This window comes from Glossina fuscipes, unplaced genomic scaffold, assembly GCF_014805625.2.
Source record: "Glossina fuscipes isolate IAEA_lab_2018 unplaced genomic scaffold, Yale_Gfus_2 0, whole genome shotgun sequence".
Taxonomy (NCBI): Eukaryota; Metazoa; Arthropoda; class Insecta; order Diptera; family Glossinidae; genus Glossina; species Glossina fuscipes.
Window position 1 is genome coordinate 37,013,539 of NW_023998414.1, and position 25,464 is coordinate 37,039,002.

Sequence of the window (25,464 nt, forward strand, 5' to 3'; positions counted from 1 at the left end):
ATATATATATATATATATATATATATATATATATATATATATATATCTATATATAATATATATATTAAAAGTTATTCGAGCAAAACATTGATGGCCTTAAACGCAGCCTATCCCTTAACTCTAGAAGAATGAGTCGCATCATTGAAATTGCACTGGTAATGATAACGGAAGAACGAGACTAAGAGAGAGAAGGAGAATAACTCTTTTTTTTTTTTTTTTTTTTTTTTAAATTCTCTCTTTAAGAGATCCTCTCTAATATATATATAGTAACTCTTTAATACATACCATCACAAACACACTAATCTCTTTGAACATTTTGTCTGATTGTCGACAAGTTCTATATATATATATATTTGTCCAAGATAGTGCTTTCGTTTCCATAGTGTAAATGTCTTTCATTTCACAACTTATTTATTTATCATTTTGTGCATTAAGCATGTTTGTGCATGTCTTCGTCTTTTATATAGCGTTCAGTTCAACCTAAAAGGTGCATATAAAGGTTTCGAAAAAAAAAAAAAAAACAAAAAAAAATTTAATGAAAAAATTCTCTTTTATTAAGACGACTATGATAATGAGCAGCAGGCTTCATCTCTACTGCGATGGTTACACTAAATTGATCGATATCGATTGGATAATAATGCATAGAAACATATATATATTAGGTATTTCTTTATTACCTTGAAAGTAAACTTGCGTCTTTAATGCGTCTGCCTGTCTATCTAATAAAATTGAATGCTAAACTAATAATGTGCCGATTGAAACTGTTGCTTACAACACATCAAGTTTCATTGGGGAATTGTTTTTTGTTTTTTGTTTTTTTTTTTTCCTTTTTAAAAAAATGGAACATGGCAAGGACAAAAGACATGAGAAAGCTACGTTTTATTGTTTCAGAGTAAAAAAAAAAAATACTTCGGATCAATTTGATTAATTATTTTCCTCGTAAATAAGTAAAACATTACAATGCCCTTGATGTCCAATGCTTTGAACTTGTGTAAAAAAGTTGCAAGGTATTTGTTAAATGAAGGCATGTCAGTCAGTCAGTCAGTCAGTCAGTCGATGGGGATCATTTCTAGATGTGCCTCTTAGATGGCTTCGCTGTAATATGTGTAAACAAAGCTACTTCAGATGAATACCGTTCTGCTGCAGACCGCACCAGATCTAGCTTCTATTACCGATGACGATATACTAAGGATATATTAGATTGTGCATTTCATTTGTTGCATTTAGAAGCCGACATCGTGTAACGCACACACATTCTTGCTCAATAGAAATTGTGCTTAGGTTTAGCCCTATCCATCTATCCGTTCGCCCGTCTGCAATTTCTTGTTTGTTCCTTTACGCGCTCGCCAAACCTTGCTATATGGAATATGCTGCAGCATATTTTCAGTTGGTTCCATGACCACAGACGAGCTGGGCCAAGATAAGAAATGTAATGCACTTTCAAACATCCATGCAATAGAGAATAAATATCCTAAGGGGCCTAAGAGCCTAGAGGGGGTTATCGAACTAAAAGATTTGCTAAGACCAATGCAAAGATCAAACTGAACAAACCCACTTCCAACTGATCAACTGATCCGGCCACATTAAACCCTATATATTGATTTAAGGCAACGGATATATCATTTAGTCTTACTTCTTGTGAATGTGATTGTGCTTTAGCACTGAATGTTTCGATGGTTTCGGGTAATTACATGGCATCATGTTTCCCCTTAATATCTACTATTAAGGATTGCAAATTACAGTTTTTTAGTTCCACTCACTGTAGGTTTTGTTGATTGGAACCGTTTTTCGATTGTCCGTTCTAAGGAAAGTCAAGGAAACTATTTGCTTGTACCGAGATTTAGATGAACATTTACCATGAATTACAATTACATTGAACTTTTTCAATTATTGTCATTGTCGTTGTGCGTTGAGATATAATCAATTCTGCCAAGTCGTAGTTCTCTCTCAATCAATTTTTTCGAACATAGACATAAGACGCTACAGGCAAGTAGATAGGCGAATGGTTATGAAAATCTTACCCCGTGATCAAGCGTATGTATATATAGGCTCCATAAAGCATACAGTAATTTATCAGTGTCGGAGACGATATTGTTTGCAGAGATTAAAAATGTAGTTCAAGTTGGATGGCCAGTCATTATTGGCATCGCTGACAACAACATTTCAATTCAATTCATTTTCTCTGAGTTCACAAGACATATTTGTGCTCTATCAACCGTTTGCGAGTCATTTAAAATGATAAATAAACTAAATTGAGAATTTCGTGGGCAAAAGTATTTTCGAAAGCGCAGGAAGAGTATTAAACAGGGAGCGTAGCAGGATATATATATATATATATATATATATATATGTGAAGATGTCTTTTATTATTAATATTTTTAGTTCATATATTTTTGAAATTTTTTGACTTAATTCATAAAAATTTAATTAAATTCAGGTTTTACTACCAGAACCGTCCATTGATGGCCGTACAACGACATATCATTTATGCGAACAAAATATTCGTACACTACGGGAATATTCAAAATTTTATGAAACGACGCATGAAAATTCTCAATTAATGGAGAAATCTTCGTTAAAGCAAATCATGGAAACAACTAAACATCTGCCTACCGATACCGATATAAATATTGAAAGTCAGAGAACTACATTTCAACAATCTAAGGCTAATGCGATTAAGTGCGGTATCGTAGATTGTGATAATTTTCTTGTTCCTACCTATCCAGCAACGTCGGCGCATTTTAGAGCCACTCAGCAACAACACGAACAACAGCGGTTACAGAACATAAGACAACATCAACTTTATCAACATGAGGCACAACAGCGACAAACCACAATACATTTACACAATTATACGGCAAATCTAAAACGTGGTCTTTTTTATACTCAACAGGCAGGTTTTTCTTTTTCTTTTCCTTATTTTTTTTTTTATTTTTTTTTTTTTTTATTTCATTTTTCTTTTTATTTTAATTTAAAAGCATTTTTATTAGAACACATTAGGTTTTCCTTTTTTTTTTTTTTTTTTTTTTTTCTTTTTTCACCCTTTTCTAACGCTCTCGGCGAACACAACAAGTAACGAATGACTAATTGGATGACTATATTTCGGTTAGAAATGTTGACCCCTATATATGCACCTTTCTATACTATGGCAGCATAGTTAATTAGTATACTGTAAAGGCTTATTTAATCATTTTGTTCACTTTTTTTTTTTTTTATTTTTTTTTTATTATTATTATTTATTTATTATTGTGAAACTTACATATTATATATGTAGATATTTTTTACTTATAAAATAAGATGATTTTATGGGCTCTTAATATCTGATCACTATCAATGCTTCGGATTCTTTTTTTTTTTTTCATTTAATATTTAAAGAGTCATTTTTTTTTGCATTTCTTTTCATTTATTATTTGCGGCGGATGTAAAGCTTCGAAATTTAGGAGAATATTAAGAAAATATTGTGCTTAAGACAGTAAATGAATTTTTTTTTTATTTTTTTTTTTCAATCAAAATTATCATTAAATATATGCGCATAATACGCTAGCGAAAGTCCGATATGTCGTTCATTGCCAATTAATTTTTCATATATGTATAAGCCAATCTTATGGAATGATGAAGTGAAAGTATTGATCACGTCAATGATGACAAATCGACGAAGCTTTCAAATTTATCTCCACTCTCGTTTCAATTTGGCTGAATGTGTTTTCACGCCTGTCTGCCTGCCTGTCTGTCTGCCTGTAATGAATGTACGTATGTATACGTTAATAACTACACGCTGAGCGAATGAGTAAAACGCACTTTAGTGCTTTAGTTTATTCGGCGAATCCAATCTTATCCAAAAGTCTGCTTAAACTTTTGAATTAAAAGCACAGTTAAGCAAAACGAGTGATCGAAAATGTAAACTAAAACATTGTTTGAGTGAGCGATGCGTTCTAATAGCTCTCGCTCGTTAACTCTCGCAAATTCTTTCAATTACTTTGGCTTCGAAACATGGGTCTCTGCTTCCTTTCCCTTATTATCATATTCAAAAGAACCTTTGAACATGACATTTATCCCCGTAATAGATAATTGCGTATAATGCTTACAGCGATAATCCGCGTTTTACTCTTTATACCCTACACCATCTGTGTTACTGTGATCGATTTTAAATCATTTTGTGAAATCTGTATATCCGTCTGTCCGTCCATAAAAATGCATGTTCAAAACTATTGGTCGCAATTTTTTAAATATTTTCATGAAGTTTGACACACTGACATGCATTGATTCAAGGACGAATGCTATTAAAAATGATTTCGAGTCGATCGACTTTTTCGGCCACTTTTCAGCCATATTTCAAAAAGTTTTTATATGGAAAAGAATTGCAATTTTCGAAAATTCTTTGATAAAAGCGGCTAAGTAGTAGTTTTTCGATATTTTCAATTTTTATGTAAAAATTTGATTCGACTGAGGCAATTTTTTGAACCCTTTACCATATAACTGACCACAGAAAAACTGGTTTAAAGCAAAAGTAGAAAAAAAAAAAATTTTTTTTTTTTTTGTAAATACTTTTTGAGAAAGACAAAGCAATTTTCGTAGCGTTCCGATCCAACCAGTTTGGCGAAGAAAACTTAATCTGATATGTTGACTAAGTTCTCGCTGCATTTCGTTCTCTAAAAGTGTTGCGCATCTCTAGTCACATGTGAACAAAAAGGACACTTTTTAGCATGACCATGTGCTATCGATTAGAATAAATAGTGATCGCAAAGGGCGACGTCCGGTGATTACGGCCAAGAAAGCAGCACATACATGGGGGCAAACTAAATCATCAGTGAAATCTAACAAGCTGGTTGTTGTCGTAGGGCACCATACTGATGGTTTCTTTTTGCCGGAACAGATCATAATACACATACGAGACATCCATTTGATTTCTATCTCAACTTCTCCTGTTATTTGTAATGCTTGCGAAAGACGCATATAATGTTCACATTGGCCAGCGAATAGGGTTTATTCCATTTTTTCTACATTCAGTTCTCATATTGTGACGCTACCTTCTCTTAGATGATGAATAATGACATCTTTTATGAAAACCACTGATAATAGTTTACATGGAGACATACTTAAGATTTTTCTGCTTTTTTTTTTCTCAAATATTTACTTGATTTTAAATTATAGATGTTTTTTTTTTTTTTTTTTTTTTTTTTTTTCTAAATATATATGTACATTAGTGTAATTAACAGGCAAGATAGGTAGGATAAGGGAACAAGAAGCTTCTTGGGAAAATTATATTTTATTTCTCAATATAATCTTGTTTATAGCTTTCTACAAGTTATAAGAATTTCAAAGAGTTGAAAATAGTTGTCCGTCCATACACTAAGGTTAAATTACATACCATTGGGTTTTTAGTATGAAGCGAAACCCTGAAGAGATAGCTAACTTTTGAAATACCTCAAACACTAACACCCAAATGGTGTTGCAACCAATTTTTCCACCTAAAAGGTGTTCACTACGTGTGTACTAGAATGATCACGTTTAAATCTTATCTAATGAAACAGATTCTCTATAATATTTATTGGATCTTTCCTTAGTATCTTTTAAGGTTTGACTTTTCAAAAAGTAGAAGTGCCTTATAGTGTTAGCTACAACACGAAATTCATTAATACTCCTACACCACTTTTAGTACAGACTGTATTAAGTTAATGGGGATTTGTGTAATTTATTTTTTGAATTGATCTAAGCTTGTCGGTCCATCTTGAAAGCTGTCCATGTATTTTTGTGTTCAACCTGAGTCAAATCACAACTTTTGAAGATATCAAGATAAAATTTGGTACAACGCGACGTGCATTGACACGAGGACGATTACTATTGAAAATGTTTCAGATCGATCCAGTTTATCGACTACTTCCCATGTAACGGCTTTTCAAAATAAATCATTACACGAGCATTTTTAAAAATTTCTCTATAAAATTCATTCTATTTTTAGTATCTGGTATGTAGTAAAAAGGTATAATTTTTCATGTTTCATGATAGTAAATTGACAAAGAAATCAATGTTAGCGCACTTGGACCACATACGTCGATGTTTTTGGTACAATCACATATAAGGATTCTTAGGAAATGTAAACCCTTAACCCTTATATGCCATAAATGGCTAACTGTTAATGTTTTCTCATGAAAATTTGTTTATGATAGTAAATTGATATTAAAATTAAAAAATTGACAACAAATTGAACCACATGAGTCTATTTCTTGGATCCCAATTCGTGTAAGATTTTTGATGAATAGTAAGGATTTCAAAAAAGATTTCATTTTTATTATTTTTAGATGAATGTCGTCCCGAATTTGAATCATAGGTTTATTTATTAGACCCTAAGGTAAAACAAGCTCTTCCAAGGAGAAAAAGTTTACTTTTTTAGTGAAATTTTTGAGAAATTTATTAAATTTGGATCAAGCCATGTAATCTTTTGGGAATCGTCCAATAAGCGGGCTTTCATCAACAGTATGCCTTTGCATAAAAATAATGTGTAATTTCTGATGTATTTTTACGAAAACGAATGAATAACTGTACCAGGCGGAGTAGTGTAGGGTATCTAAAAATCGGTTTTGCTTGCCTTGCTATAAAGTTTTTGTTTTTTTCTATTGTGAAATAAATAATCAAAATTATCGATTTTCTTCGGCTGCTAAACGACAAACGATTAATTACTAACTGATCGAATGTCATGGAATTTGACATGCGCTCATCTGAAAGTCCGTTCTATATGACATAGAGTTTCTGTTGTTGTTGTTTTTTTTTTTTTTTTCTTGCTCTGCACACTAATCATTAATCACACCTAGTAGGTGAAGAGGGAAAGAACAGATCCACTCTTTGCATTAATTAGATCTCAAACTCTGTCCCATCGAAACCCTGGAATATTTATTTTGGAAAAAGAAGAAACTCTAAAAATGTTTAAGTAATAATGTAGCTTAACATTTCCTACGCGTAATCCTTCTCAACTGTTTCGGTGTAAAATTACAAGCTATGACGAGGAAGTATTTTAATGTCAAAGTTCCAAAATGCTTTCTAACCGAACATTTTTAAAAAAGGCTTTAAACATCATCTCGTAATAACGCATTTCACTCGAATTTTAATAAAATAACTTATGTTTTATAAATGATGTTGTTTTTCACTTTAACTTAAAGGTCGACTCGTAACTCGTCACTGTTTAAATGGCTTTTTGTGTTACACTATACCTCTGTTCCACTTTGTGTTCGTTACAGTTTTTATTTTCGATAAAATTATTTCTAATAAACACTAAAGATCTCATATTAAAAAAAAAAAAAAAAAAAAAAAAAAAAAAACTGGAAACGTTTCAAGCCTTTTTGTTAATAAAATTTTCTTTCGTAAAGTATGAAAGGATCATTTCCTTTTTCTTTTAAATTTTCCAGATTTTCTTTTTTTTTTTTTGATAAGCCAAAAAATAAATTGCAAAAAAAATGCCAATCTTTTTTTAACATTTTCGATTTTCTCTTCATCCAAACAGCTACGAAAACAAAGTTGTTTTAATGCACGAAAAAAATTCCAATTCGTTATACTAGTGGTTAGGGCAGTAGTACGCATAAAACGTTTACGTTACACTGCCGAGCCGTTGCATGTCGATGAAGCTATACGTGATCCCTACAGAATTAAAGTATTGCGTAAGGTAAGTACATCGAAAAAAGCATAGCCTATGCATCATATAAGATGTTGTATCTTCGCCGAGCTTTTTTCATTCAAAAAAAAAACCACCACAAGTCATCAGTCATCAGTTTAAAAAAAAAATATCAAAAGTAATAACCTATAGCTATTAATTCCCATCATCGTCGATTCTTTCATTTATATTTTTTTATAAAGGTTTTTTCGTCCCTTTTCATTTGAGTTGTTTTTTTTTTTCTCACTTCTTTCTCATCAAACAATTTTATAGTTTCGAATCTTCGGTCGATCCGTTTTCCGATTAGTTTTCGGAAAATCCTTTATTGTGTATACTTCGTACAGCCGCAAAGCATTCCTTGTGCACTCGCACTATCGTGTTGCGTGAAATCTTGCGTTATTTTCTTGAGATTAATTGGCACATATCTCCAACTGCCACCGTATTACACGATCGATCATAGAACAAAAAATAAAAAAATAAATAAATAAATAAAAAAATTGAGGGAATCAATCAAAATTTATATAATTGATTTGTAGAACGAAAAGTTACTATAAAATGATTACCGGGCACGATGACGCTCGATATTTGCACATATTGCAACGCCTGCCTGGGTAACGTTAGAGGTAATAGGCACTTAACTTGGTATGTGCTATCATCCTTCATGCTCTCAAGCATAGCGCTTTCTAAACTGTAGGAGCAAGTCTTCTACTTACTTTCACTATGTTCATAGTTAAAAATTGCACAGACATACAATTGGAAGAACTTTTTTTTTTTTTTTTGTTTTTTTTTCTTTTTCTATTTATAGAGGGAAATTGCTTAAGAACTTTCATTTCCATTTTACAGGTTATTGATGGTTGCGCCTTTCGCGTTTATGGTCATTGGGTTAAAAAGGGTGAAGGACAAAATCGTGCCGCCTTATTTGAAAATACTCCACGCACCGAACTGCATGCTTTGTATATTAATAATTTAAGTCGATAGTCAAAATGTTTTGTAAATTTCAATTGCTTCGATTTAGTATAAAATATTAGACATTTAATTACAAAAGTATAATTTTAATGCTAAATTATGACTAAATAACAATTTTGATGATAAATATTTGATAAGTAGTCGCTATTTATATTTGTATGTAAACGAAATTCACTTTGATTTCAATCATAATCATTTTTTGTTTAAGTCACAAAAATATAATGATATTTTAAAGTTTTTAAATAACATAAAAAAATCAAATCAAGAATAACCAATAAAGAAAGAATTATAAAAATCATCAATCAAAACTCTTAACACGATAGGGGAGAATAATTACTCTTGTGCGTGACGTGTAATAAATGCTTGAACGCCTATCATTCTTATTTTATCATTTCATTTTTATATAGTCGTCTCCCTAACACGTCTTCCACTATATCCTTGCTTAATAAAGACTTAAAGCAGCAAATATATATGTAATTTTTTTTTTTTTTTTTTTTTTTTTTTAAAATAAAAAAAAAATATATAATATGGATATCATTATTAATTTTTTTGCACGGTTTTTCAGGAAACTAAGTGAACTTTTTTCATTTTACGTGATTTTTAAAAGTTATAAAATGGAACATATCCCCAAATTTATCCAAGAGTTGCATATAATTTTCTAGACAATTTTTCTTGCACGCTTTTCTCAGGCGCGTGTCTACCGTGCAAAAAAAAAAAGTTAGGTGTAAATACAAGAACGTCGGTAAATCTAGTATTGAAGATTTGCGGATGACGGAATAAATATTTCGCGAAACAATTAAAATTTTTGCAAGATCCATTATACATTTTACTACGCTGCGTGCTACTTCGAGCAGAAAATTGTCAGCAATAACAACTGCTAGCTCATGTCTCGTTATGCTTGGCGATGGCAAACGAGACAGGTTCTCTTTTGTTTTTTTTTTATTTTTTAAAAGCCTGCATTCCAAGCACTTCAGTTTAGTGATTTAGACCAATTCAATTTTCAGCTTATCCATAGGGTAAATTTTATAAAAATTCTTTTGAAAATTTAACAAAATTTCTTGAAAATATTCTTAACTTTTGTATATGAAATTTTATCATAAAAATATATGGTTGTTTGTATGTTGTAGACTACATGAAGCATAGGTTTTAATGTATCTTTTCCCAAGAATTATTTCTCAAGAGTGGAATATTTTTCTACACTAAAAGTTCTTTATAAAAGATATAATATATTAATTGTAAAATACTTTTCGTTAAAACGTTTAGTGTAGATCATCTCAACATTTTTCAACATCACATTTTACATCGGTGGAATTTGCTGATATTTGTAATTCTTGTTCTTCATGATAATGTTGCAATTGATGTTTTTTCAATTCCGCATGATATTTAAAGGCTTCCGGGCATTTATTACAAATATACACGTTTTCGCCTAAATGCGTTCGTAAATGTTTGGTTAAATCATTGCTTTGAGCATATGCACGATCGCAATATTGACACTTATATGGCTTTTCCCCAGTATGAGTGCGTTTGTGACGATTTAGATTAACTGGAGAAGCAAAGCTAAAAATAAAATTTAAAAAATCAAAATACATAAGAAAGTTAATACAGTATAGATAGTCTCATGTTTAAATGGTGAATATAAAGGTTAGGATTTCGATATGAACTTACGCCATAGAACATTGATCGCATTTGTAGGGCTTCTTGCCGGAATGTAACATCTGATGATTGTTTAGGGTATCGAGACGTGAAAAACGACTACCGCATATTGAGCAAACATGCACTTTACCCGCATTATGCGACATTAAGTGTATGTAACGATCTGAAGGGCATTTGAAACGTCTAGGACAATGGGGGCAGGCGTAAGGTTTATCTTCGCCGTGTCGTTGCATATGTTGACGTAAATTACTGGGACGATAGAAAGTTTTACCGCACAGTGTGCATAAATAAGGCGCTGGTTCTGTATGCATACGCATATGCTGTTTCATCGCAAATTTAAAAGAAAATGCTGACATAGAGAAAGAAAACATAAACCAGAAAGTATTTTTTACATTTTGCAAGGATAGTTAATTTATATTCGTATCCTTACATTTATCGCAATGTTCGCATTTAAAATTTTTAATGCCATTGTGACGATTTATATGAATTTTAAAGTGTTCTTCCACTACAAACGCTTTATCGCATTTATCGCATTTGAATGGTTTTATGGTCGGATGTTTCTTACTCATGTGCTGCGCCAAACTGCCTACCGAATTATATGCACATTTGCAATAATTGCAATGGAATTGCACTTGTTTCTCTACTGTTAATTTATCAACTGATTCGTTACTATTTTTACTGTTAGGGAATTGAGCATGAACTTTGATCAGATGTTGTTTTAAAAGATGTGGAAATTTAAATCGATGATCACATATATGACAAACGAAACGATAGCATTTCACGTGAGTTTTTTTATGGCACTTTAAGCGTTTTACAGTTTTAAACGTAGCTCTGCATTCGGTACATGAGAGTAGTGATTTATATGATATCAAATAATCGTTCGTATCGTTATTGTCTGAATCATTACATCCTGACCATGACTTTTCCGAGCTCTCCACTTGAACATTTTCACTAATTACATTTGATATTCCCTCACGTTGCTCTTCCAATAGTTCTTTATTCGAAAATCTCTTCAAATCTATTATTTTCAATAAAATCCTTGGTTGATGAGTTTTTCGTATGTGTTCCTCAAGCAGAGTTTTTGTGGTATAACGGTAAAAACAAATTTTACATACGAAATTATTTTCTAATGATTGCTGTTTATTATGCCTGAAAAATTGATGAGTTTTAGTAACAACATTACAATTAAGATAGCCATTGTGCCCAGAATGCGTTTTGTTACATTCCATACTTGAATTATGAGAATTTATATCAAATATAATATTTTTTGATTTTTTAATTTTCCGAAAATCTTCGTCAATTAAACCAAGTCTTCCAGTTTCTTGGCTTTCAACATTTTCGATTCTTTCGCTAACTGTAATTGAAGAAGTTCGCATTTGTTCCCATATTCTCAACAGTTGCTCATTTGTATGTCTGTAAAGCTGTTGAAATTTGAAGGAAATTTTTAATTGCTCCATACATAACTCACAAATCTGTTCCGGCATCTTTAAATCTTCCGGCAACGTTTTACAGTCTATTATAATTTGTTCTAACATTACTTGTAATGATAGATTCTCGTCATCCTTTATACCGACAATTGTATCTTGTAAACTGTATAATGTTTGAGCTCTACACAAACAAATACGACATATACGTCCGTAAATGCTATTAAATGGCATTTTTCATAAGCAACTTTATCCAATTTATATAAATTTTGTCGCAATTTACTTGATCTCATAAAAAAACCAAAGTCATAAATAAGCCACAAACAGCTGCTTTGGCCTTAAATTTCTAAACAAAACAGCATATGATTGGGATAACTGGCTGGTATGGGAATTAACGGCGAATATATTAAGTTGTTATTGGGCTTGTCGTTCATTGCTTTCATAGCTGCCAATGCTGCCAATTGGATTCATACTAGCGAACGCAGTAAACAAAAAAATCTCAGGGTTGTTTTCAGTGAAACGAATTAATTCAATCATATATAATAAAATATTTAGCAACTCAACATTTATTGAAAAGAACGGTACATTTGTGCAAATTTAAGATTACACTTGGAAATTTAAACATGATTTTTCATTTTGTGAGAATTATATTATGCATTTTTACTTAAATTTTGTTACAAATTTAAAAGTTTTTAAAAATTAAATTGGATCGCAATAGAATTTTTAAATGGGGTAAGAAAAGCTTTCGTTAGTTATTTTATGATGTTATTTATTACAATTAAAATATTTACAATTTATGATTTTTTCTCCTCATTTGTCTCAGGTAATTGTCCGATTTCTCCCGCTTCCTGTTTTTCTTGATTCTTTAAAAGTTCTTGTGCTTCTTTGTAGTGTTCCGATTGATGTTGTCTCAATTCGACTTGATATTTAAAAGCCTTAGGACATTGGGTACACATGTAAGTGTTTTCTCCGACGTGAGTGCGCAAATGTTTAGTTAAATCACCACTTTCGGCATAGGCGCGCTCACAGTATTTACATTTGTATGGTTTTTCACCGGTATGTGTACGCATATGTCGGCGAAGGTGATAAACTATAGCAAATCTGCCAGAGAATAGAAATAACAAATTTTATCTATCAAAATTCGCTCAAAGGGGCAAAATTAACTTACGCCATATTACATTGATCACATTTGTGGGGCCTTTCGCCGGTATGTAATTGTTTGTGTTTAGACAAAGAGTAGGAGCGTGTAAATCTTGAACCACATAAATCACAGACGTGTGGTTTGTGATTAGTGTGTATCGACATGTGTTTAATGCGATCCGATTGGCAGGCAAAACGACTTGGGCATTCTGGGCACTGATAACGTTTCTCATTACCATGACGTTCCATATGTTGACGTAGATTACTAGCACTGCGAAAAGTTTTACCGCACTGGGGACATAAGTAAGGGCTTTCACCGCTGTGCGTACGCATATGCTCCTTTAGGGTATTGCCATAACTAAACTCTGTTCAAAATCATATTTTAACGCAAAAATATATTGTAATAATTCTTCGTTTGAAGGACCATACCTTTCTCACATACCAGGCAAACAAGATTTTTGTTACCCATATGTCGATTTAAATGCTCAACTAGATGAGCATGTAGAACAAATGATTTCTCACATTGATTACACTGGTGTTTTTCTATTTCCGGATGTTTATTTGACATGTGTTCTGCCAAAGAGCGAATATTCATGAACTTGCGTTCACAAGCCGGACATGGATAATTGGCCAAACCAGCATTACGCGTATGTGTTTGGCGATGAGCTGCCATAGAGGCTTGCTTTTCAAAACGTCTAGGGCAATCGGGGCATTTGAAGCCATTAATAGGGGTGGGGTGGGTACTTTGAATACCTTTCTTTTCATTGTCATGCATGAGTTTATGGGCTTTCAGCAAAGCCTGGGTTAAAAAGCGATATTTGCATTGTTCGCATTGGTAAGGACGCTCTAAAGAGTGAACCGAACTATGGCGTTTTAAACGATACGGGCGATCGAATACTTTACCACATTCTTGACATTGATAACAACCATTACGACGATTATTACTGTTTGGTCTGATTGGGATAAAATCGTTATTAAAATTTTCCTTAAAACGGTCGGATATGGAAAATACTTCTCTATCTCGCCAATGCCAGTATCTATAAAATCCTTGTTATCATCATCATGTAAAATTTCTGATTTTACTTCATTAGTGGGATTTTCGCTGAAAGTAGGAAAAAAGAACTCAAGAAATTCGTGCATAAAACCGTTCACTAAACAAAGCTAAACTAAGAGAGTATTTCACACTTTCGTACTTTTCTTGATTCCTTGCATCTTTCTCATCTTGACCTTTTTCCAGTGTATTCACCGCAGCATCGTCAGCATCTGTTTTTATTCCAACTTTTTCAACGTCTCCAATTGTGTCAGTTTTTAAGTTCTTATCCAAGCTATTCTTCTTTTTTCTTGTGGTTGTTTTCAGCTTGGGGTGTTTGTTAGAATGTCGAGTAATATGTTTATTTAGAAGCTTTTGAGTCTTAAACGTTTTCGGACACTGGGGACATACTAGCTTCGCAGTTTGTGCATCCTTATGATTAGCTCTGAAATTCAGATTTTGTAGAATTTTGTGCGTTCATGACATTATTAATATTAAAATTTGCCAACCGTTCTAGGGCTCTAAGTTTACTAGCGATAGTTTCGATACTTGTATCCTTATCTTTAGATGAAATGTCTAAAATATCTTTAGCACTAAGTAAGAAGGAAAATATATATATGTTGCGATGTTAAAATAATTTCTTTTTAGAAGAAAAAAGAGAGCATAAAAATTTACCTAAAAGCATCGTCTTCAACACTATCATTATTATGAAACCAATCAACACTGTTAGCATTTAGGACCATCTCTATTTCTTGAGGATTTATCTCAGTTGGGAAATTTTCTTGTTTCGCCTCTTCCCCAATATCCATTTCTACTTTAAAATTATTGTTCTCTGGCAAATGGATATCGTCTTCCACCTCCATTTTCATTTTGTTACAATTTAAAACCACTACTCCAGTAGCAGCGTTGTTGGTAGTGCTGGGATTATTTGCCACCAGGGTCATAAAAATTTTATTACTTTGCAAGCATTGTTGCTGAAATTTAAATGCTTTTAGCAGTTGATCCACACAAGAGTCACACACTAAAACCGGGAAAGTAAGATCTTCTTTGTCAATATTTAACTGCGGCACCAATGCTGTTAACATTTCCAAAATTTTATAGTTTTCCAAGGGGGCATCTTGTAATTTATGATACACATTATTTTCACTCAAGCAAGTGCGACACATTAATGTAAAATCCAAAGCCATATTTGAAGGAATGTTTTATTCTGCTTGTGTTTATAATACTTGCATTGATAATACTTTTACTTCTCAGTAGGTTTTTTATGAAAAATGTAAAAATTTATAAAGACTTGTTTATAATTCGCGTGATGGGAAAATGCAGTTTTATCGACTTGGGAGATAACATCTGTTTTTAACAGAGTTGGCTATAAACTTTTTAGTATCGAAATTGCTTCAAAACAGAGATGTTTTTCAGGATTAAAAGTGCTTTCTATAAATTAATTGAGAAAAAGAGTCTTAAAAAAAAAAAAAGAAAAAACACGAAAAACTTTTTTTGTTTAATGAACAATTAATTAAAATCATATAAATTTCAACAGAAAGCGAAAACTAATATCGTACGTATACGATACGTATGTTTAGTTCCCACTGTAGATGCATACAACTGTCGTTTTGTTGTATATATATTAAATAACGTGAATTCATTAGGAAAATTCGAAAAAATGAGCTACACTATAAATTTAAAAACAATACAAGCGTGTAACCTTTTAAATAATTTCCGTTCAACGCGTTTAAAATGCCGAAAGAGGATGTCAACAACGACCAAAAAAGAATCAATAAATGAGCAGGAAACTAGCACCGAAGAAACTACACATTTTGGATTTCAGACCGTCAAGGAAAGTGAAAAAGTTCAAAAAGGTCTCTATTTTTAAAGATTTAAGAGAGTAAATTATCGTATATAATTATCCTTATTATATACCTTTGCAGTTCACAAAGTTTTCGAAGATGTGGCCAAATCTTACGATTTAATGAATGATGTGATGTCAATTGGTATACATCGTATTTGGAAAGATATTTTTGTAGAACGTTTAGGTCCTTCTCATGGGACCCGTTTGTTGGATATGGCAGGAGGCACCGGCGATATAGCTTTCCGTTATATTAAATATTTAGCCAATATTCCCAATCCTAAAAACCGGCAAAGTCACGTCACCATCAGCGATATCAATCAACACATGCTTGATGTAGGGCAGAAAAGAGCTGAGGGATTAAAATATATCGCGCAAAGTTTACCTCAAATGTCGGTTGAATGGAAATGTGAAGATGCCGAAAAGTTAACATTTCCTGATGATAGCTTTAATGCTTATACCATAGCATTTGGTATAAGAAATTGTACTCATATCGACAGAGTGCGTATTATCAAATGTTAGACATGAATTCAGCTTCACATTGTTTTAATATTTTATCCACAATTTAGGTTTTGTCTGAAGCTTACCGCGTCTTACAACCTGGTGGTCGCTTTATGTGCTTGGAATTTAGCCATTTAACTAATGATGTTTTACAATGGCTTTATGATCAATACTCTTTCCAAGTTATACCACCAATGGGACAAATATTGGCAGGACAATGGGATCCTTATCAGTATTTGGTAGAAAGTATACGCAAATTTCCTCAGCAAGAAGAATTCAAAAAAATGATTTCAGCCGTTGGTTTTCAAATGGTCCAATATGAAAATCTTTCTTTTGGCGTAACTAGCATACATTCAGGTTTTAAATTGTAATAATATCATTATGGAATTTTTCATGAACACTGCATCTTATTATACCCATCACCAAAGGTTAACGAAATAAAAGTGAAGAGAAGACGAACCAATTTGTAACTAACACGAAAAACATCATTTAATACGTTTTATTTCTTGATCGAAGCATGGATTCTTTTTCAAATCATTTTTAAATGAATGTAAATAATTTCTAAATACATAAGTGAAGCCGATTAAAGAAATTTGAATTTATTAAACAACGAAACTTGTCATCTGTTTTTCCTTTTTTGTTGGAGTGCTTGGAGTGCAGAACTCTGGAAGTTTAAGGAGAACATTTCTTTTTCTTGCAATGAGCCATTCTTCACATATTCTGAAAGTATATGTTAAGCCAATAAAAATGCTGTCGCTTGCCTTCCTCTTCTTTTATCGTTTAAGAAAAAATCAGATATTTTTTCAAATTCTCTTTATTTTCACTTTTTTTTTACCGAATTTATTTCATGATTTTTAAACACTAATCTATGTAATTAATACATATATATGTATATATATACATATATATATATATATACATATATATATGTATATAAATTAATACACACAAAAAATATAAAAAATATATATATATATATATATATATATGTTTATGTTTAAACAATAAAACTAATGATAATAATAAAAATTGGTGGAGTTCTAATTTTTAATTAAGCTTTTTTTTGTAGTTTTTGTATATTTTTAAGTAATTAAATATTAATCATAATTTTGTTTTATATTTAAAAAAAAAATTTCTTTAAGATTTTCTTGTTATATATATACACACGCACGTATATATACATATATATATATATATATATATATATATATATATGTATAAATAAATTCAAGCATATTAAGTCCATAAAATAAGCGTCGTTTTGCAAGTGTTTGTAAAAGAAAATAAAATGAAAAAATTAATTTGAAAATAAAATATAAAGATGATATTCTCGATAAATTGAGAGTAAAAATAAAGAAAAAGGCTAAACATTTTTTTCAATAATGTGACAATAAATTGAGAAAAGGAAAAACCCCTTCAATAATTTGGGAATAAACTAAAAAAAGGATATTATTAAAAACAAATACTTTTACATATCGCGTTTTCAACTTTAAAGTTGACATGAGACTCATCCTCATCCTCATCCTCATCAATGTCCTTCATAACGTTTTCATTTTGCTACCAGTCTTTCTCGTTTGCCGTCAAATCTGCTTAAACTTTATACGTTGAACTCTTTTTTTTTTCATTGCTTTTACGCATTATTTCTACTATTGTCGTTCTTTGAGTGCTTTTTACGTGTTTTAAGCAAATTTTTCCAATTTTCCCTTTAAAAATTTATCTCTTCCACTTTCTCAGCGTCAGATTTTAAATCTTGTAAGAGCAGTTCATGGCATGATTTAGGTATAAGAGTACCGACGATTTTCTCCCCTTCAGTAGTTTTCATCCGTATTACTTGCATCTTATTATTGGCATTACGCATAGCTAGAATTTGCTCTACTCGTGCCCACACCGATAAAACTGAACCGGCTAATACATAATATAAACGTTGTCGCAAACCCACCTAAAAACAAAGAAAAAAAAAAAAAATAAAATAAATAAATAAATAAATAAGAATAAAAATTAAGTATTCATGCATATATATATTAAATAAACTGAAAAGTAGTTGCATTTAGCTGTAAAGAAGTATCAATGTAAAATGGTGCTAAGGCCAGCTTACGGGACACTTTTTTTTTTTTTTTTTTTTTTTTTTTTTTTTGGAAGGAACGATTATAGGATGATAATGTTAGAGAAGGCTATTACGCTAAGTAACCCCTTTCATATATTACAGGAAGATGTATTTTAGAAAAATATGCAAAAAAATTGCAAATCTCGCACTTACCTCGCACTCTGTGCCCATATTAACATTACGGCAGTTAGCATTCCAATAAGCATGTGAACACGTATTAACAGAGGCATCATATTGTTGCGTCCAATGCGGTTCGGCCTCCTCGCTGGTTACTTTTTTGTATTTCTTCTCAATTTCAGCCAAGGATTCATGTCGAACTTGTAGACCGGTATTTGGACGATAAACATGAAACATGATGTCTTTTTTGCTTTGAATTTTCTCTTTCGATTTTTTACCGGTTGCTGTGTTGGTAGCTGTGGCAGGAGGTTGTGATGGTTGTTCAATTTCTGCAGCCAAAATTGCAGTGCGTTTATTATTGCGTAACTGATGCGATATATAAAAGCCTTCACTTTCGCTAACTAAATCTGTGTATCTGAGGGAGAGAAGGCAAAAAAAAAAAAAAATAAAAAAAATAAATAAATAAATAAAAGACAAGCATGAATAATTAATATGCATATCACGAGATTGCTCTCGTATTCTCTCGTGCTTGTTGGTCTTTACCAACACCACTCACTTGTCAATAGCCTCTTGCCATATCATGCCTCTCTCTACTCTGACAATATGCAGCTCGGTGGGCGCCTTACCAGTAGCATGTTTACGCAGGAAACGCACCAATTTAACTCGCGTTACATTTTCACCGGCTGCCCCAAGATCTGCAAATAAGAAGTGTAAGAATTGCTGTCGAGCCATTTAATCCATTTTCTGTCGTTTACCTAAGATGCCCAAATCAAATCGTCCACCCTTTTTCGCTTGATTAATAATGGCCGCCAACGTATCGGTAAAGTATTTAAAGAGACGATTTTGTAATTCTACCGGCATGCCCAAAATACGATTTAGGAATTTCGATATATTATTGTAATCCTTATCCAGACTCAATACCCCTGGATTCGTTTCACTATTTACTATAATACCTACTCCGACTAAGGCGCCAGCTATATCCTTAAAGAAATCACCGCGGTAATCATTGGGTGGCGGTACCAATGGTTGCTCATAGCCCATTATCGTTTTCATCACAGTTTCCAAAGCGGTACGACCGTATTTGTTATCAATGTTAAATTGCGAAAGATCTCTGGTTTCGGTAGCCCTACGATCGCCATGGGTTAAGGCGCCCAATGATTCCAATCGCTTGGCCACCGTTGAAGCGAAACGTCGCTCACCCGCTAAATCGGAGATAAGAAATATATATTCGGGTGCATTCACTTGATTAGAACGATGCGTGCGACCAAACTGTTGTATTGCGCGATCGGCAGACCACGGCAACTCGAGTGTAATGTGTACACGCCGTCTTTGATTACGGACTCGGCGGTCACTTTGTAACGATATACCGCTGGACGCGGCCTCCGAAATGATAGCCACATCCTTTTCCCCGTCCATAAAGCGTTGTTTTTCTGTAATATTTAACGTTTCTAAGGGAACATCTTGTTCAGAACGGGACTCATATTGTATAGAACCATCATCGGCTTGTACAACACGCCCTTTACGTCCCGTCATTTCAGCTACATTTTCTGTCCCGCCTAGCTCATCGATTAACTGATCAAGTGTGTTTGGTGGCAAGCGTTCTCCCAAAAGTTCAATTTTACGTAATAGCTCTTCCTTCATACTGCATGCCCGTTCGATGGCATCTTTGGGCGGTGGACCATAATTCAAACGAACTCCATGCACTCCTATTTGAGTGACGGTGCCTTTTAGTTCTTGTTTTTTTTGCAACAAATCTTGTATTTTATCTTGCGTGCTTACAGGACCACGTTTTTTCGGCATTATGGTAATTGCGGAGGCTGTGACGGCAGCATTTGTCGCAAATGTTGGATGCGATGAATTATCTTTCGGTTTAGTTTTCTTTTTCTTCTTTTTTTTGGCACGAGCCACCCAAGGATCATTATCACTATCGGAACCGCTAAAGAAGGGATTAAAGTCGGAAGATTCTGCGCTATCGCTTCGATTGGCATTATCAGATTCTTCTGTATCGGAATTAGATAGTTTAAAATCGGATTCATTGTCAGAGCCGCCAGCATGATCGTCTTCAGAATCATGCCAAGCTTCTGGACGCGATTTTTTGAGCGACTTTCCTTCTTGGCGGGCGGATTTTCGTTTATTATGATTATTGGTGCTAGTTGAAGAGGAGGATGCTTCCTCCTTTTGTTTGCTTGCATTTACCTCGGGAATAATGGTAGATTTCTTATCTTCTGATGAAGGTCCCGTTAGGCCTAAAATACGATTTATTCGATTGCGATCAGGCGCAGGGAAATGTTTCTCTACCAAAGATTGAAAGACACCTCTGCAAAATATTTTTTTTTCCGATTTCTTGTAAATTTATAGAAAAAAGAAAAAAAAAATGAAAAAAAAAAACTCACTTGGCTGTCGATACAAAGTCAGTCAATTCTCCATCATCTCTCTCTAATTGTTCTAAAGTACGCGCTTCTCCCGTCGACTGCAATCCAATTACAACGCATTTGCCGTATTTAATCGCCTCACGAGCTACATGTACCGCATGATTTACTTTGGAAGCAATGCATAAATATTTGAAAAAACGCTGATGCGAGGACCAAAACTGCCCCCACATTGTCTTCTTCATTCTACTTTCGGCATCAATTAATTCGGCAGCTTCGGTAAACTTTTGCATCGCCTCGACCCACTTAAAGCATCAAAACGAAATTATTTATGCCTATGTCTCTTGAGCTATAAGGGAAAGCTTACCAGCTGTACTGATTCATCATAAATGCGACGAAAATCTTTCGATAAAGGAACCTCTTCTATTTTGAAGGTGACACCGTGAAAGCTCAACTGACGAGCTATGTACATGCCACGCAGTTTCATATCCATCGCTACAATTTCCATAGCGCCAACTCCTCTAAGAGAGTTAAAAAACATAGATGACAGACAGATTCGAAACATTCGACATATATATATATATATATATATATATATATTTTTTTTTTGTACCTTTTCTCTACAGCTGTTATAAAGTCGTTGAAGTTAGGAAAGGCGGTTCCCTGACCCCATAAACCCAAGCGTACCATATAGGCCATATTTTTTGGTTCTGAAGCGCCCGTGGCCGAGGCATATACGACTCTGGCTTTTGGCAATTTTTGTTGCAGTTCCAATACAGTTTGGCCTGTTTTTGTAGGCTTACCCGAACCGACTGGGCATAAATTCTTTGCTTTATGGCATTCGTCGAAAATAATCAAACCGTCGAAATCCTCGCCACACCATTGCAATAATTGTTTAAGCCGTGAACGATATTTTCCAGTCTTATTATTTGATTCCCCGATTAAGGCGGAATAGGTGCTAAAAATCACACCCTTTTTACAATTGTTGTTAACATCCGAAGAGATTTTAGCATATTTAAACTACAGAAATATTAGATTAGATAGACGTGGTCAATAATTGATTGAATAAACCGATGATGTTGTTGATTGAGGTTACCTTATTTAAGGGGTGCACTTCAATTTTCGCCGCACCTATGTCCGATAAATCGCGTTCGGCATCGTATTTTAAATCATTTGATACCGAAATCCATAGTGCCCTTTTGCGTCCCTTTAAGTAATTCTCATAGATAATTCCGGCTATGGTGCGTCCTTTTCCAACGCCTGCACCATCACCTATTAAGAAACCTGCGCGACTACCATCGGGCAGAAGATGATCGTGTGCTTGCGATGCATAGGTAATAGATTCCAATTGTAAAGCACTTAGCTGACCGCTTTGTATGGTTTCAGACGGTACAGCCAATTTATAATAAACGTCGCAGGGCTCTACCGATGAAAGGGACGCAGTTTCTACTACAGGATCCGGATGTTTTTTACCCAATTTCACTAGAAATTTAAAACTTTTTTTTTTAAAAAAATTTTCTCTTCAAAATATTTAATAAATTTTTTTTCAATTTACATTTGGCCGGCCAATATTCAGCGTAAGTTTCGGCCACGCCCATTTCTTCATAATCAACCTCATCCTCTTCGGTTTGCACAACTGGATTGGGCGTCTGCGAAACGAAAAAAAAAAAAAAAACGAAATTATGAAATATCGCTAGAGTTTAATGTCTTTCCGCATAGTTACCTTCATTGGCTGCATTAACAGTTGAGACAATAGCTGATTGGGAATACCGCTGGTTAGGAATTCCGGATTAGCGGCGACCAATGCTTGTATTTTCTGCAAGACCATGGCATTGATTTTCGATTGTGGTGTTAGCCCAACGCCACCTCCACCTCCTCCGGCTGCATTGTGAGTAGTTGGCGCCGATGCATCAAAACCTAAACCCATGCTCACTTTGAAATAGGCAGCGAGAAGAAAAAGGGAAATGGAGAAGAAAAAAAAAAAAAAAAAAAAAACAGACAAGGATAACACTGTGCTTAAACACTTTTTGATCATTATTCTGTAGCGCAAATATAAGAATTATATAAAATTCTACCAAAAACAAAAAACAAAACAAAAAAAAAAAAACAAAAAAAAAAAAAAATAATAATAATAATAATAATAAGAAGAAGAAGAACAAGCAAAAACGAAGTAACGCAAATGAAAGTAAAAATTGTGTTGTGAATACGGAGTCATAAATAAAAGTCAGAACAAAACTGTCGAAATCGTGTCATACTACAAAGAAAAGTCATGAGCTCTATTAAATTACTTGCAAGAGCAGCAAGACTGTGAAGCCAGTCGAGAGAAATTCATCACAGGATTACACAACATTTAAGATATATAGAACCTAAAATAGTTTTTTTTTTTTTTTTTTTTTTTTTTTTTTTGCCTAGAGTAGCTTTTACGTAACTTACGGCTGTTGTGATCTTGATTATGTTTTCATGGTGTTTCCACTTTGGTCCTTATTTTTTTCATCTAATTATATGGTCATGGCTTGCTTGATTGATTGATTGATTGATTGATTGATTATGATTGAAAAGATTTGAAATCATGATCTGTACATATTTTCTCATATGTTTTCGCTTGCGTGTGCCGAACAAATAAAATATCGCACGCACATTATCTGTTAGTTGAATATTGTGCTGATATTTTAGAGAAAGCACTTATTTGAGATCCGTGATATATGTGAAATTCAATTACTCCTTGAACATGGAAGAAAAAAAGATGGATTTTTTTTAATGCATTTCGTTTTTTTTTTTTTTTGTTTATTCTCATTCTCATTCTCATTTATCGCGAAGGTAACTCGCAACGATCGATCGCAGACTCGCAAATAGACAAATGTTTTCTAGACAGACAGAGAGAGAGACAGAATGTTATAAATGAGCAATGATAGCTATAGGTGGCTTGCGGCGATCAATTTTCATTAAAATGGATTATGCTGAATTTCGCTCTGGAGAATATAAAATTGGAGGTCCGTTGAATATATGATTGATTAAAAAAATCGAGACGAATAATCGATCCCAAGCAGAGATTCAACGCATTATAAACTGTTTCAAGATATTTTCCGTTCAAATGTTATTCTACATATATATTTATATAGATATATATAGATATATATATATATATATATATGTGTCGATATGTATGTATATATATATTATAGCGGATTATGTTGCTGTTATGTAGTTTGTTGCAATCGAGGGAATATGCTATAAGGCGACGCTTAAAGGATTTTCGAAGATATCGGAGATGAATTTAATTTGAAAAAGGGTTAAAAGAACGATTTGCGCAAAGTAGCTTAGTAATGTAAAGCAGCTGAGCTGAACAAGGGCGCGAAAAAAGTAAAAAGTAAGAAGGATGATGTGTTCTCAGCCATGCCTAAAATGAAATTTCTACACTTGAATACTCTGCCTGTAATTATTGAACAAGCAATTGCAAGAAATTTATATCGTGATCTTCTCCTCTCGCTCAATCGTTATTGAAATTTCATTTGTCATTTCAACGGGATCAAATTTGATCAACAAGGTATGTTGTTTGTTGTGGTTGATTGTTCCAAAATATAATAACGAAAGCAAACAACTAATAAGAAAGCAAGAGTAGAAATGAAAATACAATTAAATCGTCCTTAAGCGAACATCATCAACAGGTCAGCCATTGTCTGATTTATTGATATACGAATTTTATGATTTTATTTTTCGCTTAAGTTCGCTTAAGTTATGATTCCACTGTATTTGCTTTAACCTTCTTGATATGTGGATTTTGATTATGTGCAATATTCTTCTAAAAATACGAGAGAAAAAAAATTTGGTTGTTACCAACATTACTCGACTTACTCTGCGCCAATAAAGACGCGGCCATATTAAAACTGGTGTTTGCTTGGTAGTATGAAGAGGAAGAAGGAGCAGAAGATCTAGAAGCTGAAGTGAAACCAGGAGTAGGACCACCACTAATGCTACTACTACCGCCTGCTGGCGAGTTACCTAAAGGAGGCAAACCACCGGCTGCAGCCAAAGCAGCCATACTCATCAATTGCGTGGCATTGAATGGCGGTGGTAAGCTTCCGGCCGCCCCTGGCGCCAATCCGCCAAAAGCATTTGCTGCCGCTGCCGCTGCAGCTGCTGCTGAACTACTCGGATAAGCTGCTGTTAAGCCAAGAGCTTGTTAAGTTTTTTTTTTTTTTTTTTTAAATTTATTTTATTTTATTATTATTTTTTTTTTTTTATTTTTTTCATTATTTTTCGTTTTGTTTTTTTTTTTTGTTTTTTGTTTGTTTGTTGTTAATTTGAATATAGAATATTTTGAGGGGAAAAATTTTATAGTTAGGAAGATTTTTGGTTCTTAAAAAAAAAATGAAATAAAATAAGAAAAATATTAAGTCAAAGGAAACCAACCTGATGAGGTTGATGTTGTCGATTTTTTAGGCATGTTGTTATTGTTGGCAAAGACCGCTGTTGCCGCTGCACCCGATTGATTTGATATTAACAGCGAATTATTGTTGTTACCGTTATTATGTATACTATTGTTCTTGGCGTATGTAACAGCCGTTTGTAAGTCACGACCGCCACCTGGAAATGAAAGCGAAAAAAACAATTTAGTTTAGTCTCTGGATTAGAAGATATGGCTGAAGACATCGACATGCAGAAAAGCTTAATAAAC

General features: G+C 33.3%; 4 protein-coding genes across 9 annotated transcripts in view; 2 read left to right on the plus strand and 2 right to left on the minus strand.

Moving 5' to 3' along the window:
• Window positions 1-8,670, plus strand: part of LOC119635429 (phosphorylase b kinase gamma catalytic chain, skeletal muscle/heart isoform) — a 17,155-nt gene extending 8,485 nt beyond the window's left edge. For 2 of the 4 annotated variants that reach the window (XM_038030247.1, XM_038030239.1), the window contains 3 exons: window positions 2,438-2,893; window positions 7,496-7,654; window positions 8,486-8,670. In XM_038030247.1, the coding sequence (XP_037886175.1) occupies window positions 2,438-2,893; window positions 7,496-7,654; window positions 8,486-8,620 (750 nt within the window). In that variant the 3' untranslated portion in view covers window positions 8,621-8,670. Of the gene's footprint in view, window positions 1-71; window positions 156-2,437; window positions 2,894-7,495; window positions 7,655-8,485 lie in introns of all 4 variants that reach the window. The other 2 variants (XM_038030253.1, XM_038030263.1) reach the window with 2 other exon arrangements.
• A 484-nt stretch (window positions 8,671-9,154) lies between these two features.
• On the minus strand, window positions 9,155-15,158 carry LOC119634252 (zinc finger protein 62-like). The gene is made up of 10 exons (XM_038028323.1): window positions 14,531-15,158; window positions 14,365-14,448; window positions 14,019-14,300; window positions 13,838-13,927; window positions 13,255-13,778; window positions 12,854-13,190; window positions 12,488-12,786; window positions 10,692-11,921; window positions 10,274-10,610; window positions 9,155-10,165 (listed from the first exon to the last, which is right to left on the minus strand). The coding sequence occupies exons 1-10, from the start codon at window positions 15,040-15,042 to the stop codon at window positions 9,883-9,885; spliced, it is 3,978 nt and encodes a 1,325-aa protein (XP_037884251.1). The 5' UTR covers window positions 15,043-15,158; the 3' UTR covers window positions 9,155-9,882.
• A 236-nt stretch (window positions 15,159-15,394) lies between these two features.
• LOC119639640 (2-methoxy-6-polyprenyl-1,4-benzoquinol methylase, mitochondrial) lies at window positions 15,395-16,760 on the plus strand. The gene is made up of 3 exons (XM_038037206.1): window positions 15,395-15,711; window positions 15,781-16,199; window positions 16,268-16,760. Exons 1-3 carry the CDS (start codon window positions 15,516-15,518, stop codon window positions 16,568-16,570), a joined length of 918 nt encoding a protein of 305 aa, XP_037893134.1. The 5' UTR covers window positions 15,395-15,515; the 3' UTR covers window positions 16,571-16,760.
• A 645-nt stretch (window positions 16,761-17,405) lies between these two features.
• LOC119639472 (protein strawberry notch) overlaps window positions 17,406-25,464 on the minus strand; it is a 30,511-nt gene continuing 22,452 nt past the window's right edge. The window contains exons 3-14 of one of the 3 annotated variants that reach the window (XM_038036910.1): window positions 25,200-25,373; window positions 24,642-24,965; window positions 22,513-22,721; window positions 22,345-22,438; window positions 21,886-22,271; window positions 21,403-21,809; window positions 21,157-21,310; window positions 20,814-21,094; window positions 19,176-20,737; window positions 18,977-19,115; window positions 18,457-18,835; window positions 17,406-18,138 (exon numbers count right to left, since the gene is read on the minus strand). In XM_038036910.1, the coding sequence (XP_037892838.1) occupies window positions 17,905-18,138; window positions 18,457-18,835; window positions 18,977-19,115; window positions 19,176-20,737; window positions 20,814-21,094; window positions 21,157-21,310; window positions 21,403-21,809; window positions 21,886-22,271; window positions 22,345-22,438; window positions 22,513-22,721; window positions 24,642-24,965; window positions 25,200-25,373 (4,343 nt within the window). In that variant the 3' untranslated portion in view covers window positions 17,406-17,904. Of the gene's footprint in view, window positions 18,139-18,456; window positions 18,836-18,976; window positions 19,116-19,175; window positions 20,738-20,813; window positions 21,095-21,156; window positions 21,311-21,402; window positions 21,810-21,885; window positions 22,272-22,344; window positions 22,439-22,512; window positions 22,722-23,222; window positions 23,896-24,641; window positions 24,966-25,199; window positions 25,374-25,464 lie in introns of those variants that run through there. The other 2 variants (XM_038036992.1, XM_038037073.1) reach the window with 2 other exon arrangements.

Excerpts from the sequence above, each read along its gene's own strand:
- LOC119634252 (XM_038028323.1), bottom strand. The coding sequence starts at position 15,042 with ATGGCTTTGGATTTTACATTAATGTGTCGCACTTGCTTGAGTGAAAAT. Across the intron at positions 13,928-14,018 it reads GATGCAAGGAATCAAGAAAA|CGAAAATCCCACTAATGAAG; the intron begins GTACGAAAGTGT and ends TCCTACTTTCAG. Across the intron at positions 11,922-12,487 it reads TGAGACAAATGAGGAGAAAA|AAATGCCATTTAATAGCATT; the intron begins AATCATAAATTG and ends GTTGCTTATGAA.
- LOC119639640 (XM_038037206.1), top strand. The coding sequence starts at position 15,516 with ATGAGCTACACTATAAATTTAAAAACAATACAAGCGTGTAACCTTTTA. Across the intron at positions 15,712-15,780 it reads AAGTGAAAAAGTTCAAAAAG|TTCACAAAGTTTTCGAAGAT; the intron begins GTCTCTATTTTT and ends ATACCTTTGCAG. Across the intron at positions 16,200-16,267 it reads ATTGTACTCATATCGACAGA|GTTTTGTCTGAAGCTTACCG; the intron begins GTGCGTATTATC and ends TCCACAATTTAG.